At 52.7% G+C, this 16,438-nt stretch overlaps 1 protein-coding gene across 1 annotated transcript; it reads left to right on the forward strand.

Annotated features, from left to right (window-relative positions):
* Window positions 1–5,469: 5,469 nt before the first annotated feature.
* LOC124681853 lies at window positions 5,470–6,027 on the forward strand. The gene is made up of 3 exons (XM_047216633.1): window positions 5,470–5,493; window positions 5,705–5,793; window positions 5,877–6,027. Exons 1-3 carry the CDS (start codon window positions 5,470–5,472, stop codon window positions 6,025–6,027), a joined length of 264 nt encoding a protein of 87 aa, XP_047072589.1.
* The last annotated feature ends 10,411 nt before the right edge of the window (window positions 6,028–16,438 follow it).

The raw sequence follows: 16,438 nt of genomic DNA on the forward strand, positions 1-16,438 counted from the left end.
TCTGACTAGTCTCGACAACCAAAACCCCTTTAGCTCCCCGTATGGCCCTTGGGTTTATGCTTGTAAACCCCATTGTAGATCATTTCTAGCATAATTTCAATGAAAGGATGGGTAAAAGTTGTCCACCTTAGCATCTGCAAGATGGCAACACACAATTGACATAATCCCTTGCGACCTGGAGCATCGCTTAGTTTCTCCACAACAGTCGTCGAGTTCTTAGGGCATGCATAATGGTTGAGAAGGCATGCCTTTCCTTACCCCTCCGAATCATCTAGAGAGGGCAATAGATATACAGGATTTACAATGCCTTATCTCTTATTTCCATTCCTAGCAATTAATGAAAATTAATTAAATTTTGGTAGAAAATTATATTGTTAAGGGAAAACATGTGATACAATAGAGAAAGCAGGTTTCAAAGAGATGACCCTTAGCTAAGAAAAAGACAATCTTTTAGCTCCCTCTTTTCCCCAACTAAGCAAAAATCTAACGTGAACAACACGGTAGTATGCATGTTCTATTATACGTGTCCTTACTAACTCATCGGCTTCAACATTTTAATTGCATGTGTACTCGGTCTCGAGATATAATAGGATACACGAAGTAATAATACATCTATTACCCGTCCTGAGAGGTCTAAACCTGGATAAATCGTGTGTAGTGATTCCTGGTGACACGAACATACCATCACGATTTGTACAAGTCACAAGTGGTGTGCCCTTGCAGGCTTCACGATTTGTCGTTCTTCTACCTAAAAAAGATGGTGCGGAGTCTATTTCAGATTTCAGGCCCATCAGTCTCATCCACGTGGTTCCGAAGATTATCGCCAAAGCTATGGCACGACGTCTCAGCCCGAGGATGAATGACCTTGTCTCCTGAAGTCAGAGCGCTTTCATCAAGTCGAGAACTATCCACGACAATTTCATGTACGTCAGGAACACCGCCCGCCGGTTACACCGCAGCAAGACCCCGTCCCTCCTTATAAAGCTGGATATCGCTAAGGCCTTCGACACTGTTCGCTGGGATTACATGTTGGATCTCTTGCAGCGGCTTGGCTTTCCACACAGATGGAGGGCCCTCCTGACGACCCTCTTCTCCACGGCCTCCTCTAGGTTTTTCCTCAACGGAATCCCTGGGGAGTACATCCCGCACGGACGCGGTCTTCGACAGGGCGACCCGCTCTCGCCTCTTCTGTTTGACATCGCCATCGACCCTCTTCAGAGACTCCTGGAACAGGCTACAGAGCGCGGCCTCCTGTCTGCTATGCCTGGCGATCTTCAGGGCCCTAGGGTCTCACTCTATGCAGATGACGCCGCTATTTTTCTAGCCCCCACGACTCACGACGTGGAAGGCCTTGCTAGCATTCTGCAGAGTTTCGGGGAAGTCTCCGGCCTTGTCACCAATGTGTCCAAGAGCTCCATCGCCCCCATCCAATGTGCCAACATCAACTTGGAAGAGGTTCTAGCAAACTTCCCGGCAACCACGACCCCCTTTCCCATAAAGTACTTGGGGTTGCCCCTCTCCCTCGAAAGACTTAGGCGTGCAGACCTTCAACCTTACATTGACAAGGCGGTGGCTCGGCTTAGCCCATGGAAAGGAAAATTCCTGAATCATGCCGGATGTACTGCTCTGGTTAAGTCTGTGCTCTCCTCCATGCCTTGCTGACGGCCTTAAAGGCGGACAAAGGCATCCTCAAGGCTTTTGCTAGGATCAGTCGTGGCATGCTTTGGGCCTGCAAGGAGACGGTTAGTGGGGGAAAATGCAAAGGGCCCTAAGACTTCGTTGGTTATGGTACGAGTGGAAGGCTCCTGACAAACCTTGGGTGGGCACTGAAACCCCCAACGCCGCCGCCGACCGGGACCTCTTCAATGCGGCCACTCGTGTCACCATTGGTAACGGAGCTAAGGCCTCCTTCTGGTCGTCCTCTTGGCTCCATGGTGCCCCGCCTAAAGACCTGGCTCCCCTTGTCTTCAAAGCCTCCAAAAGGAAGAATCGAACGGTCCACGATGCCCTAACCGATAATAACTGGGTCGCGGATATTGCGGTGGATGCGTTCACTGCGGATCACATGGAGCAATATGTCCGCCTTTGGGAGCTCCTGTCAGATATCCAGCTACGCCCTGACACTGAAGACTCCATCTCCTGGACCTTGACCCCTAATGGGTGCTACTCGGCCAGCTCCGCCTTCAAGGTCCAGTTCCTCGCCTCTTTGCCCTGCCAGTTTGGGAGCATTGTGTGGAAGATCTGGGCCCCTCCGAAGTGCCGCTTCTTCGCCTGGCTCGCGGTCCAAAATCGCCTATGGACAGCTGATCGCTTGGCCAAACGCGGATGGCCGCACCACCCTACTTGCCAGCTCTGCCGTACCTCCCCTGAGACGGCACGACACATGCTCTTCGAATGCCGCTTCTCCAGGCGTATCTGGACAGCCGCAGCCTCTTGGCTTTCTTGCCCGGACCTCATTGTTAGCCTTGGGGAGGGTAGGCCTAAAGTGCTGGACTATTGGCTGGCCCTTTCGAAGACCACCACCTCCTCCCCTAAAGGTTTGCGATCGGCCATCACACTCGTCGCTTGGGAGATCTGGAAAGAGAGGAACGAACGGGTCTTCAACAATAAGTCCTCCCTGCCTTCGGTGGTCATGCATAAAATTAGGGAAGAGGGCAAAGACTGGATCCTCGCCGGTGCAAAAAACCTGGCGGAGCTTGTAGGCTGATCTTCTTTGGGGGCGAGTTTCGCCCCTTTTTTTTTTCCTTTTTGTTTTATGACTCTTGCCATAACCCTGTTTGCTTCTCCTATATCAATATAAGGCAAAAGCTTTTTTGCCCGTTTCAAAAACAATCCTCAGCAATTTTCAATGAAATGATGCCGGCGTAACAATCCTCCTTTTTTCTTCTCTTTTCATAGATGATTCAGTTATTCTTCTTGTCTACTATACTGCTGGTGGTTAACTTCAGGATAATAATCTAAAATTAGAGGGAAAAACTATTCCAAATATGCTTTGTCTAGGAATGTTACCGTCTTATCGACGTCAACATCACGCGATGCCGTATCATAATGTTGAAAACCAGATTTGCTCCCGCAGTTTCAGAAACCTATCTGTATTCTCGCCCGGAATTGCTTCACACACGATCTTTTCCGTCCGATGAACGTACGACGCGCTTCCTTCCTGAGGACTGCTAGGCCACAAGTCCATCCTCCACGGCTACGGCGTGCGCCTTCACGAGCGCGACCTGTAAGGACGAGCTCCACGCTTTGCTCCCCTCTACGGACTACGGGCAGGCTGCTACAGCCTGCAGGCGTTTGTCGACGGTTAGGGCATCTTCAGCGGCGTGATCTATTTTACTGTCCGCGCACGGTCCGTTTACGTCGTGGCCGACGCGGATAATAAAATGACCATTTTTGTCTACGCGTCTGTTTGGGGTGGCTCCAACGGGACGACGTATTTGTTTTACTTGTTTTTTTCTTTTCTTCATTTAAACATAGTTTCAAATATTACATATTAGAATATTATTTTACACAAATTAATACATAGTTTGAAACATGGTTTACACAAACTAATACATAGTTTGAACCCTGGTTGACACAAATAAAAACATTTTAAAAAAAGAAACCAGTTGTGTTGATTTCCGTTTGTTCGCTGCCAAGAAAAAACATTCGAGGGCACACCCAATCACCCAAACTGGAAAATCCAGCTTGGGACGGTGCCCTTGTTGGTTCTTCCGAGGAAGAACAACCAAAAACCTTCACTACTGGCTTCGTCTAAGTTCTAACTATCAGTGTCTGAGCCGGATTCACCGGTGTGGTAGTGCATGCGGCATGCTGTGTCGTTGAACACCTTGACGATCATCTCGCCGCCCCCCTTGTAGAGGAAGGTGAGCTGGCAGCCGGGCTCGAGCACGAGGTCGCGGGCGAACTTGTCCCACCCCATGTGCAGATACATCTTGCCCTACCCGTCGAACAAGACCTCCATGGTCCATCGGCAAAAGTTGCAGCTGGCCTCCCGTAGCTCCAAGTGCGCCGGCTCGACGCCATCGACGAACTCAACGAACTTGTCCGGGAGCTGCTTGATGCCGAGTGGGTCATCGTCGATGCGGAGGAGGAACTCGAAGCAGTGGTCATCCTGCGAAGACGAGGAGGGTGCAGGCGACAGCGAGCGTGGGGTCGTAGCTGCTCCACCACGGCGGCCCCTGCCTCGGCCCCGGGGGCGCCCAGGGCCGCGGCCTCGACCGCCTCGCTGGCCACCAGGACCCACCATGGACTTCCTCGCGGGCCTGGCTGCGTCGCAGGAAGAGCTAGGCGGCGCCTACGGTGGAGCTTGTGGCGGCTAGGGTTTGTTTGGACGAGTGGATGAGGAAGAAGAATGCGCGCCCTCTTTATATAGGCCAGAGGCAGGCGATGGCCGCGTGACGCATGCCGTCGCCATTAACGTGGTTGTCAGAGGTAGGCGACGGCCGCTCGCCAGCCGAGGCATCACTATTAACGTGGCGCAGACTGCCAAAGCGACGCAGCGGCGTCAGTCGCTGGTGCGCTTGAGAAGACGTATCAATGAGGGTCGCTGTCAGGCGGGTCCGACGACACTTTGCGCGTCCGCGCAGCGTCCGCAGAGATGCATCCGAAGCGCATATTTGGGCCAGGTTACGTTGCCGCAAACGGCCCGGTCACTTTGTGTCGCCCCGCTGGAGGTGGTATCAGACGCTTTTTTCAGTTTGCTGGAGCGTCCGTTTGCGTCGCGCAGCTGGAGATGTCCTGATCGTATGGAAAAGAGCGGCCTCTATGCTTACAGTTGCATCTCTGCCGCTCTGTTTTTCTTTCGGCAGTCAGTTAGGCACTTGGCACTTGGCAGAGCCAGAGAAGAGTTGCTTAAGTGAGGCTGCCAAGTAGTAGTATCGTACGGTTATCGGATGGGATTTATCGTATGTATAGCAGCACTCATTCTCGCCCGAGAGAGGAAGTCAAGTGGCCACCGGCGACACGGCAAGAAGATGCCAGTTTTGACGATGGAAATGCCACGTGGATCCAAGGGATATAGGATGACGGTAACTCCGCTAGCCGAGCGATCGATCGCATGTACATAGCGCGACACGGTTGACCCGGCCTTGCATGGGAGAGAGACGGGCTGGCTGACCTGAAACGGGACTGCTCAACCTTTGACAAACGAGCTCCAGAAACAGCAGGCGGCTCATGGTTTTCTCGATTAAATTCTCTGCTGTGTATCGGTGAATGAATCCCGAGATCGCCCACAGAAATCGATCGTCCGAGAGGTAGACGACGCAGTCGGCCGATCTGCTATGCTCTCTGAACACTTAGTATGTATCTACGCATGTAGGAGTATATATATCTGCATATACAGCGAGTAGACCATAGGCAGGAAAGAGAAAAGGGCAAAAGGCAGCAGTGTCATCTAGAGAGTTTAGCTTCTCGCATCCTAAAAAAAAGAGTTTAGCTTCTCGCAAGACTCAAGCTTAGTCGACGACAATGGGGCGTTGGCTGAAGCCAGATGTACGTGCGAGATTGGTCGATTCTGTCTTGTTTGCTGTTGGGAATTTGCGCACTCTGTCGATTCATGCACAGTTTTGTCTTGTCTGTATTGTACTAGTGTTTATTTAGGATCTTGTTCCCTTCTTTTTTTTTTTTTTTTTTGAAGTAAATCTTGTTCCCTTCTTGCCCTGAAGGCTGCGTTAATAACAAAGAATCCCGATGCGTGGTGCAGGTTTACCCGCTGATTGCCGCGATGTCGCTGGTGACGGGGATGTGCGTCTTCCAGCTCACCAGGAACGTCTTCCTCAACCCGGACGTCAGGTCTGTGCCCCATCCAACAGTTGCTGCACTCACTGCAGTATGCATTTTCGAGCTCTGGTTAACTTGAACGCTAATTTCCACAGGATCAGCAAGAGCCACCGGCAGAGCGCGGTGCTGGAGAACGCGGAGGAGGGCGAGCGGTACAGCCAGCACGCCTTCCGCCGCTACGTCAGCGCTCACCGCCCGGAGGTCTTCCCCGCCATCAACCGCTTCTTCTCCGAGTCCAGCAAGTGATCAACGACGTTATATCTATGTCGAACTGGGTGCATGAACGTGTCTATATGTGTCGCCTGTGAATGATATGTAGTCCCGCTTGGGGGCTACCGCGGGGTGCGGAACGGTTTGGGTCAAATCATGTCGGGAGAGTAGTCCGGTTTTGTATTTTATTTCCTCCGAACTATCTTGTTAAAACTCTTCTACTTAATTAATAGATTGATCACGTCTTAATTTGCGGTTTATATATGTGAGTATACGTCTGGATCTTTCAAGTTCAGTCACAACTCACAAGTGGTATAGTAGGTGGTACTTTGAAACTTCAATGGAAGTGATATCTGTTAGGACAATATGCTTGTTGTATTACCAGGGGGCCAAATGCCACAATATATAGTACATGTACAGGTGCACATATGCAGAAAGCCCCCTAACATATGGGGAAACTACAATATACAGATATATACATCTAACACCCCCTCAAACTCATGGTGGATCCACAACACCGAGTTTGGAGAGTAAGAAATCATCGTTGCGCTCGAGTACGTGCCTTCGTAAAGAAATCCGCCAACTGCAAATCTGAAGGCACATAATGTACCGCAATAACATCATCCTGTACCTGAGCACGTGTGTAAAAAACATCAACACCAATATGCTTGGTCAGCTCATGCTTGACCGGATCACGTGCAATACTGATAGCACCTGTACTGTCAGACAAAAGTGGAGTGGGTGTCGTAACGAGACCCCAAAATCTGCAAGCAACCACCGTAACCAAGTCACCTCGGCAATCAACAAAGCCATAGCCCGCAACTCAGCCTCAACACTCGAACGGGAAACTGCGACCTGTTTCTTCGTCTTCCAAGCAACAAGCGAACCACCAAGAAACACACAATAAGCAGAAAGTGAACGACAATCCGTAGGATCACTCGCCCACGTAGCATCCGAATAGCACTGGAGCTGGAGAGAGCTGGAACGGGGAAAGAAAAGGCGACGAGTGATCGTGCCACGAAGGTAACGAAGAACACGGAGAAGATGACTATAGTGAACAGTGGTAGGAGCTGAGACAAACTGACTCAGAATATGAACAGGATAAGAAATATCGGGACGAGTGACAGCAAGATAAACAAGACTCCCAACAAGATGGCGATAACGGGTGGGATCAGGAAGAGGATCACCATCAGTAGGACGAAGCTTAACATTAAGCTCCATATGAGTATCAACCGTGCGCTCATCCCCAAGAGCAGCACGAGCAAGAAGATCCTGAATGTACTTTTCCTGAGAGATAGAAAAACCATCAGAAGTGGATGAAACCTTGTTGTGGGTATACTTCATAGGTGTACCATCGACAGTGCCTAGATCCGGCAAGCCCGGGTGGCCCACAGACGGTGATGAGGCATGTGGCCCATCGGGCGGCCCAGTTGCTGTTGATCATGAAGGAAGAAGTCCAGCCCAGGATCAGCAGGCCGGATCCGCACCGACATAGGAGTGACCCGGATCCATGGAGGCCCATGAGGAACCCGGATCCAGTGACGACGTATATGGAAGGCGGATCCGTGACGTGCACGGCAAGATATTGTACCGTAGTTAGGCTGTCCGTAATCCGGCTAGGACTCTCCATGTAAACCCTAGATCCGTGCGCCTTTATAAGCCGGATCCCGGGAGCCCTAGAGGCACAACCACAACTCATTGTAACAACGCGAAAGCGCCCGGATAATTCCGGACAAGCAGCAGTAGGCCCCGTCATCGTGCGGGTGTTCCGAAGCCGGGTAACTCGCGTACCACCGTCCCGTGTGCACTCCGCCCTATGGCCCCTACTTCTTCTCCCCTCGTGAGGATCCCTCCTCCGAGGTACCGTCGATTAGGCAACGACGCGTTGGCGCCCACCGTGGGGCCTGCGGCGTCCGGAGGCCGGAACCGGGAGGGTTCCGCCATGGGAAGCTACGACGACACCATCGCCGTGGGGCGTGTCCTTTACGCCGGAAATCTGCCGATCGTCCCTCCGGATGAGTGTTGGATTCCGGCTAAAACCGACCCCGTCAAGCTCTCCATCGTCCCGGTTGGCGGCATACACATCTTCATCGGGGAAACCGTCGATTCCGACGGAAACCCACCGGTAAGTAACGCCGACGCGACCGCCGCGAGCTGGACGCCGTCGCGAAGATCCAATCCGAGACGCAGGAACTTCCCAAGGAAGATTCCGCCTTAGATCCGGAAATTTCAAAGCCCACCCAATCCGCCCCGAGCAGGAAACAAAGGTGGAAGACCAATGCGGATCCGCCCGGGTCTCCCGTGTGTTAGAGAAGCAAAGGTGCCACTTCGTACACTTCTTGGCCCATACCGCCGGAACCGCCCCTCATGAAGTCGGAGCTGGTCCCGAGCAGGAAGAGGCACCGGAAAGCGGCGCAGATCCGGATCAGGCTCAGCCTGTCGGAGAAAGCGAAGCTCCGGTTGAAGAGTCGATCTTGGGCAATCTGAGCCCAATTTCCGGAGACACCCCGTCCATGGAATCTGATGACTTCGTACGCAAGTTGGAGGAGTATGGTCTCGGCGATCAGCCTGAAGTCAACTCCGCCCAGCCGAAGCAGGTTCTCGCAACGGTAGCAGCGCTGGGACAAACCGGATCTGGAGACCAAGTTAGCCAATCCGAACCATCCCAACAAGGATCTCCAATGTCTCGGGTGCGACCCCAAAGGGATTCTCCTTCGGAGGAAATCCTGTCAGCAGAAGAGGTGGCCGCGCGAGCAGTTCTTAACACACCTATAACTCCGGGCCACGCCGCAGATCTGGAGGCTCTAGAGACCGCCAGAAAGGAGATGCTGGCCACAGCCAAGAGGCTCGCCGACACCGAAGCTGCATTAAAGATAGGAAGGGCAGATCATGCAGCCTGGCTGGAAAACTTCGACAGACAGGACCGCGAGATTACTACCACACTCGAGCACGTCAAGAGCATGAGGGCTGAGTGGGAAGTAAAGATGACCTACGCGCAGGCGGAGGCTGATCGTATTGTCAGAGAAGCAATTCCGCCTCGCAGGATAGCCTTCAACACGCCCGCAGTTCACCAGCCGCTGGAAACTCCAAAGGACAACATGCTGAAAGCAGCGGAATTGCTGAAGAAGAAGGACGAAGAAGTTGATATCAACCATCTCCGCACACTTGTCGCTTCAGCAATGCAGCAGCAGAGCAAGGCAGATACTTCGCGCAGGTTGGAATCCAATCCGGATAACTGTGTATCTACCGCGCAGAAGGACGCCCGCGCCGATCGGCATCCCGATGATGAATCACACACCGGATCCTCAGAGCGCAGAAGAAGGGCCAGGGAACACCCAAATCCGATCCCCGTCCCATCACAGACGCCTCCGTCGGATCCAAGAAAGGGAAAGGATGCGATGTACTCCGGACGAGACAGATACCGCAACCCCTCTCCTCCGCCCAACGGTTACCCGCGCACCCCTCGCCGCCGTAGTCCAGCCGGAAACACCAGGCCCATAGGGCACGGTGCGATTGTTATCCGCGACAACGTGCTGCCAAGAAACAGAAACAGGGAGCGCTCGCCGGAACCTCGCCGGAACCAGAACAATGTTCGTGAGCCCGAGCCTAGGAGGAGTCGGAATGAAGACCGCGGCCCAGAACCTCGCCGGAACCGCGATCCAGAACCTCGTCGGAGCCGCGACCCAGAGCCTCGTCGGAGCCGTGACCCGGAGCCTCGCCGGAATGACCAGGGCAGCCAGCGCCAAGGCGAAGGCAGCCACAGGAGCCGGAGTCAGCACCAGGAAGGTCGTGGAGATTCAGATGGCGGAAGCAAGAAGTCAGACCGCCCACCTCGCAGGTCTCCCTCACCACCACCTAGCGGTGGCGGCGGAGGTGGAGGCGGAGGCAATGGCCGGAGATCTCGCTCGCGCTCAAAGTCTCCCCGCCACGGCTCGCGCGACGCACGGGACCGCCTTAACGAGTACAGTAACCGACTACATTGGTCCGAAGTGCTTTGGCAGGATGATTCGAGAGGAACCAAAGCCAAGGAGCTCCCTCAAGCTACCCGGAAATCGAAGCATTATGATGGCACCGAAAGGCCGGATACCTGGATTGAGGACTACTACAATGCAAGTAACCTTCGCCGGAGGAACCCCTAACATCGCCCGCCGCATGCTCCAGCTTGTACCTTGTAGGACCAGCCCGGATCCGGCTCGGCGACCTCGAGAAGAACTCCATCTTTTGCCGGTTCGACCCGAAGACCGCTTTGAGAAACACTTCAGGGGCACCTACAAAAGACCTGCCACAGCAAGCGACTTACAAGCTTGTATCCAGAAGAAGGGAGAAACCTCAAGAAACTTCCTCACACGATGGTTGGCATGCAGGAACGAGTGCGAAAACGTCGATCACACCACCGCCATGTACGCCTTTATTGGTGGACTGCAGAGAGGAGGATTGCTGAGGCATAAGCTTACATGTTTGGCTAACGCCAACAAACTGACTTTGGATGAGATGATCTCCATTGCCAGTGATCACACAGCCGCCGATGACGACGCAGGCGGTGATATCGCAGCTACAACCAATCCCCCGCACCAGCAAAAGAAGAACCGTGATAACGGTAACAACAGCGGCCACAAGCGCAAAAACCCTGATGACCAGAAGAGTGGCGGATCCGAGATGGTCGCCATGGCGTTCCAACGCGGAGGTTCAGGAGGCGGAAGAGGACGCGGCCGTGGAGGCGGAGCCGGCAGGGGTCGCGCAGCATGGCACCGAGGTCACCGCCGGCGGATCCCGCGCCCCGCAAACCTACGAGGAGTACAGAGACATGCCCCGCCTGGCCCACTTGGATCCGGCTACAGGGAAGTCCACTCATACCAACCGCAACTGCAAGTGGGTCAACGACCTCAAGAACGACCCGGAGGCAGGATACAAGCGAGCCCGGAAGCACCGCCCACGCGGCAAAGGAGGCAAGGGCAAGAACAAGGACAAGGAGGAGGACAGTTCCGAGGCGATGGACGAGGATGATAACTCGCCGGATCCCAAAGCCGGATCCGCAGGAAAATCCAACCCCTTCGAGAAAAAGAGCGTGGGGGCTTACCACACCTTCCTCGGAACCCCCACAGTCCGTGCTACAAAATCAGCTACCCGGATCCTGAACGCCACAGTTCCGGCTGTGCCGCAGTATGTCAGGTGGTCGGAAGTTCCGTGCACATTTGACAGGGAAGATCATCCCGCCATTGTGCCAAAAGAATACTACGCCTTGGTTGTGAGTCCCCGCATAGACGGGTATGACTTCTCCAAGTGCCTCATGGATGGCGGAGCCAGCTTGAACATCATGTACCCGGAGACTCGGAGCGGATGAACCTCACCAAGGAACAGCTCAAACACAAGCACCACCGAGTTTCACGGCGTGGTTCCGGGTAAGAAGGCGAACTCCTCGGCAGCATCACACTTCCCGTGGCTTTCGGCGATGTTCATAATTTCCGCGAAGAGAAGATCACGTTCGAAGTTGTGCCCTTCAAGAGCTCCTACCATGTCATCTTCGGCAGGCCCACCTACCACAAGTTCCACGCAAGGGCGTGCTATATCTACAACAAGCTCAAGATGCCGGGTCCCAATGGTATGATCACCATAACCGGAGACTACAAGAAGGCTCATGAGTGCGAGTTGGGCGAAGCCGCCTTCGCAGAGTCTGTCATATCCGGAGAAGAGCTGAAAGGCTACAGGGCCGCGGTGGATCCGACTGAGATGCAGACCACCAAGAAGCAGATCTCCGAGCAGAAAACCTCCTTCAAGCCCGCGATAGAAACCAAGAAGCACGACCTCATTCCGGGTGACTCTTCCAAGCAGGTTTCAGTCGGGGCCAACATGGACCCCAAATAGGAAAGCGCGCTCGTCGAGTTCCTCCGCGCTAACATGGATATCTTCGCATGGCAACCTTCTGACATGTCCGGAGTACCTAGGGAACTCGCCGAGCACTACCTCAACATAAATCCGGGGCTAAACCGGTGAAGCAAGCTATGCGACGCTTTGGAGATAAGAAGCGCCGCGCCATAGGAATGGAACTAGCAAAGTTACTAGAAGCAGGTTTTGTAATAGAAGTTATCCACACCGATTGGGTCGCGAATCCCGTCCTTGTACCCAAAAAGAACACCGAAATACTAAGAATGTGCATCGATTACTCCGGCTTGAACAAACATTGCCCGAAGGATCCGTTTCCCCGCCGCGCATTGACCAAGTCATTGATTCGACGGCGGGGCGGAACTTCGTGTTTTCTTGATGCGTATTCGGGTACCATCAGATCCGGATGAAGGAATCCGACCAAAAGGCGACTTCATTCATTACCCCGTTTGGTACTTACTGCTATGTTACTATGCCTTTTGGTTTGAAAAATGCAGGTGCTACTTACCAACGTACGATGCAGCGGTGCCTGAAGGACCAAATAGGCCGGAACGTGCACGCTTACGTCGACGACATCGCGGTCATGACCCGGAAAGGATCCGACTTGATCAGCGACCTCACAGAAACCTTCGACAACCTCCGCAGGTACAAGATGATGTTGAATCCGCTGAAGTGCGTCTTTGGCGTGCCAGCCGGAAAACTCCTTGGCTTCATAGTCTCTCACAGAGGCATTGAGGTGAACCCGGAAAAGATCAAGGCAATCCTGTGCATCAAACGACCAACTTGTCTCAAAGATGTGCAACGACTAACTGGTTGCGTCGCAGCAATCAGCAGGTTTGTTAGCCGTCTTGGCGAGAAGGCGCTACCTCTGTACAAGCTGCTGAAGAAAACAGACAAATTTGTCTGGGACGACGCAGCCGACGCAGCTCTTCGTGGGTTGAAGGAAATACTTACCTCCCCACCTATCTTGGCAGCCCCAGCAGAGTCAGAGCCAATGCTCCTTTATCTGGCGGCTACCAACAAAGTCGTCAGCCTCGTCATCGTGGTGGAGCGAAAGGAGGAAGGTCATGAATATGACGTCCAAAGACCTGTCTACTACATAAGCGAGGTGCTGACGGAGTCAAAGCAAAGATACCCTCACTTTCAGAAGCTAGCTTATGGAGTTTTCCTAGGCAGCCGGAAGCTGAGACACTACTTCCAAGAGCACCCAAGAATAGCTGTGAGCAAAGCTCCGCTGTCAACAATTCTCAACAACGCTGACGCAACAGGACGAACAGCTAAATGGGGCATCGAATTATCCGCCTTCGACATCGCTTACAAGCCAAGGACTGCGGTCAAATCCCAAGTCTTGGCAGATTTCGTTGCAGATTGGACAGAAGCTCCGGATGCAAGTCTGGAGCCGGAACCAGAAACATGGGTCATGCACTTCGACGGATCCAAGCAGCATCAAGGCTCAGGACGTAGAATCTTTTAAAATGAAACATATTACCAAGTTAACAAACTCAACAGTCAATAAATATGCCACTTCGTCAAAACTTGACGAGCAAACCAACAAACCAAGGCACTGGTAACTCAAGCCTGGATCTAGAAATACAAATACATATTGACCATATATCTTTAGAAGGACGTAGAATTACCTCCAGTTGCTCAGTACTGACGTCAAATGCAAGAGCCAGCTTTCTTACATTAGTACACATCCTGAGAACATGGAATAAACTAGCTCCAAAGGAATGTCCCTTTGCCTCCACATTCAGGGATAATAACATAACATGAGGGAGCCTTGGCATTTCTTCTATCAAGTATGGGTGGTTGGCAATCTCCTGTAGGTTGATATGAAGTAACAGAAGGAGTATACATAACAGTTGGAAAAAGACACAGACATCTCATTTTCTACGAAGTGATTAACAAAAAGGATACTCCTTCTGTGGAGAGTTTATGTCCCCTTGAATGACTAAAATCATAGTGCAGTAGTGCTAGAATTCAATGTTATCGTAAGAGGATATAAATGTAGTGGGAAAGAATAAAGATTGCATGCATTAAGCCATGTTACCGGGGCATGAGGAAAACAAATATAAGTGAGAATTTTGTACTAATGTTTTGTCAAATATACCAATTGACATGTTCCTTAAGACCAACTCATGTTTTCCTTACCACTATTGACTTTGCGGCTTATTACAATGATGAATAACTTAAATCGAATAAGAGCAAACTCACCTTCCGATAGACAAGCGTGAAGTAAAGACAGACGATGTGCTCAAAGCAGTGCAAAAGCCCAGTGGGATTATGTGGTAAATACAAATTAAACGGATGCACAGGAAGACAGCCAGCGTAGAGAAAAACGAGATTCGCCATCTTATCAAACTGGACGGATCTTGGACCACAATAATAATTCCACTCGAGCAAAATGAGCTGAGGGGCTGAGATTTTGGCAGCTGGCTCGCTGGAATTCACATCAAAAGCCATGTAGCAGCGTTGTTTTAGGAGCTTGAGTGCTGGTGCCACTATAGTGAGGTGCTTCAAGGCAAAATACGTGAGCTCTATTTGGAGGACAGACTCCGAGCGAATGTCGACAATGCCATCATCACCGTAGCTGCGTAGGAGCACATTGTCCATCTCTATTTGTAGGAGAGACTCCGATTGGAGCACGAAGTCGCCCAGACCCCAAACATCGCGGAGGAATAGTTTCCGCAAGGCCGGGCATCGCGGCGAGGAGACCATATCACCGAGCCTGCACGGGCCATGCAGCCTACAGGCTGCGAGACGGAGATCGGTGAGTCTGCCAAACACGCCGGAAGGCGGAAGCTTGAGGCCAAAATCATCTAGGATGAGCCAGATCGCGGTGGCTCTCTCAATGCAAGGCAGCTCAACAGCTCCCCTTTTCACGGCCTTCAGGGTGAAATGGGTGATGATTAGATCACCGGAGAGGCGGGGCGCGGCGATTGGAAGCCAGGTCGCCACGGACTCCGGATCGGCGTCCCGGAGGTGGACGGAGAGGCAGTGGATGGTCGGCGCTTGGTGGGCAGTGAGTGCGGACCGTATGTGGTGCGGCTCGGTGCCGAGAGGAAAGAGGAGCTCCGGAAGGAACGCCCAGAGGCCACGCCAGCGGCGGGAGAGGACGCTGGTCCGAGCAGCGACGGTGGTGGCGCTGCGGAGCTTGGCGAGGACGTCGATGAGAATGTCGTCCGGCAGCGCGCTGAGGCGGTCCTCGTCGCTGCCGTCGGGGAGCTTCAGTCGCTTGGTCGCGTCTCTGTGCTCCATTTGGTGGAGGGAGGAGGACGGATTTGGCGGGTCTCACACTCTCACACCGCACTGCGCACCATTGCAGCGAGCTCAGCTCGGAGAAGGGTTTGCCACGGTGAATTGGGGATTTTGCCGATTTGGTGGATGGGGAAGGATTTGATGTCGATGCGTAACCCAATGTCGGCGGAAAGATGATTAAGCGTTAATCGATTAACAAGTAAATCTACGGAACGCCCGAGCGGGTATAAAACGACCGATCGTTGTATGCGGTACGGACTAGTACCGCAATTCTTGCACGAGAAGGAAAAATCAGCGCGCGAACATGTCTGCCGGGTGCGGGGCTGTGCAGAGTGATAAGTGCGTGCTGTGGCTTGGCTGCCATCCTTTCTTTTCGATGCCGCCTACGTGTATCCCTTCTGCATTTTCCAGCCAGCCGACCTCCATGTCAATTCACGCGCGCGTCCAGCTCCGAGATCTATGAATTAGTGGGAGGCGGACGATCTGGTGAGCGTCGTTTCCACGCCGCATTCTACTGATGATCAAGCCGGTCGTTCCAAGCCCCCGCGCGCGTGCACCCCGTACGTGACGTGACGCTCCAAAAGAAGAAGAAGAAAAGGAATTGTCCATCCACCCGCTCCGATCCGGCCGCTACAAAACCAACAAACAAAAAAACAAAAAAGACCAGCCCGGACGCGCACCCCAGCTGGCGCGTTCGCATCCATCGCACGGAAGAAGGCTGGCTGGCTCATCACCATCATTTAATCATATCGCTCGAGTAACAGACTCGCCCGGATCTGCTTCCTCAACCATCATCGATCACTATACGGTATACGTAAATAAACGCAGATCGAAAAAGAAAGGATCAACAATACGTAGTACGTACGTACGGCTCCAAAACGAAGAAACATCCATCAGTCCATGCATCCTCCCTCTCGCTCGCTCCCCTTTAATTGCTACCATTTCTACGTACCAACAAAAGTAAATCAAGAGAGGATACATGCATGCATCTGAAGAAGCGAAAAAACACCAAAGGAGGAGTATCGATACACACGAACCTGATGGCGCTCGGATCCTTTCCTCTTCGCGGCCGGCCGGCCGGCCATCACAGATCATCATACACGCAACAAGCTGCTGCTGGGCGCGCGGCAGGGCTTTCTCTTCTCCTCTCCTCGACGAGTAAAGAGTCAAAGTCTAAGTCGTCACACACGACGCACGCGTTAGGTTCGACCCCTCCTTGTATTTATAGAGCAGGGCTCTGAGGTTTTCGCGTGGTTCGAATTTCGTGGAGGGAAATGGTGGGGCGGGAAAAAAAAGACTTGGTTTCAGA

Source organism: Lolium rigidum, unplaced genomic scaffold, assembly GCF_022539505.1.
Source record: "Lolium rigidum isolate FL_2022 unplaced genomic scaffold, APGP_CSIRO_Lrig_0.1 contig_57634_1, whole genome shotgun sequence".
NCBI lineage: Eukaryota > Viridiplantae > Streptophyta > Magnoliopsida > Poales > Poaceae > Lolium > Lolium rigidum.

Excerpts from the sequence above, each read along its gene's own strand:
- LOC124681853 (XM_047216633.1), top strand. The coding sequence starts at position 5,470 with ATGGGGCGTTGGCTGAAGCCAGAT. Across the intron at positions 5,494-5,704 it reads GGCGTTGGCTGAAGCCAGAT|GTTTACCCGCTGATTGCCGC; the intron begins GTACGTGCGAGA and ends TGCGTGGTGCAG. Across the intron at positions 5,794-5,876 it reads TTCCTCAACCCGGACGTCAG|GATCAGCAAGAGCCACCGGC; the intron begins GTCTGTGCCCCA and ends TAATTTCCACAG.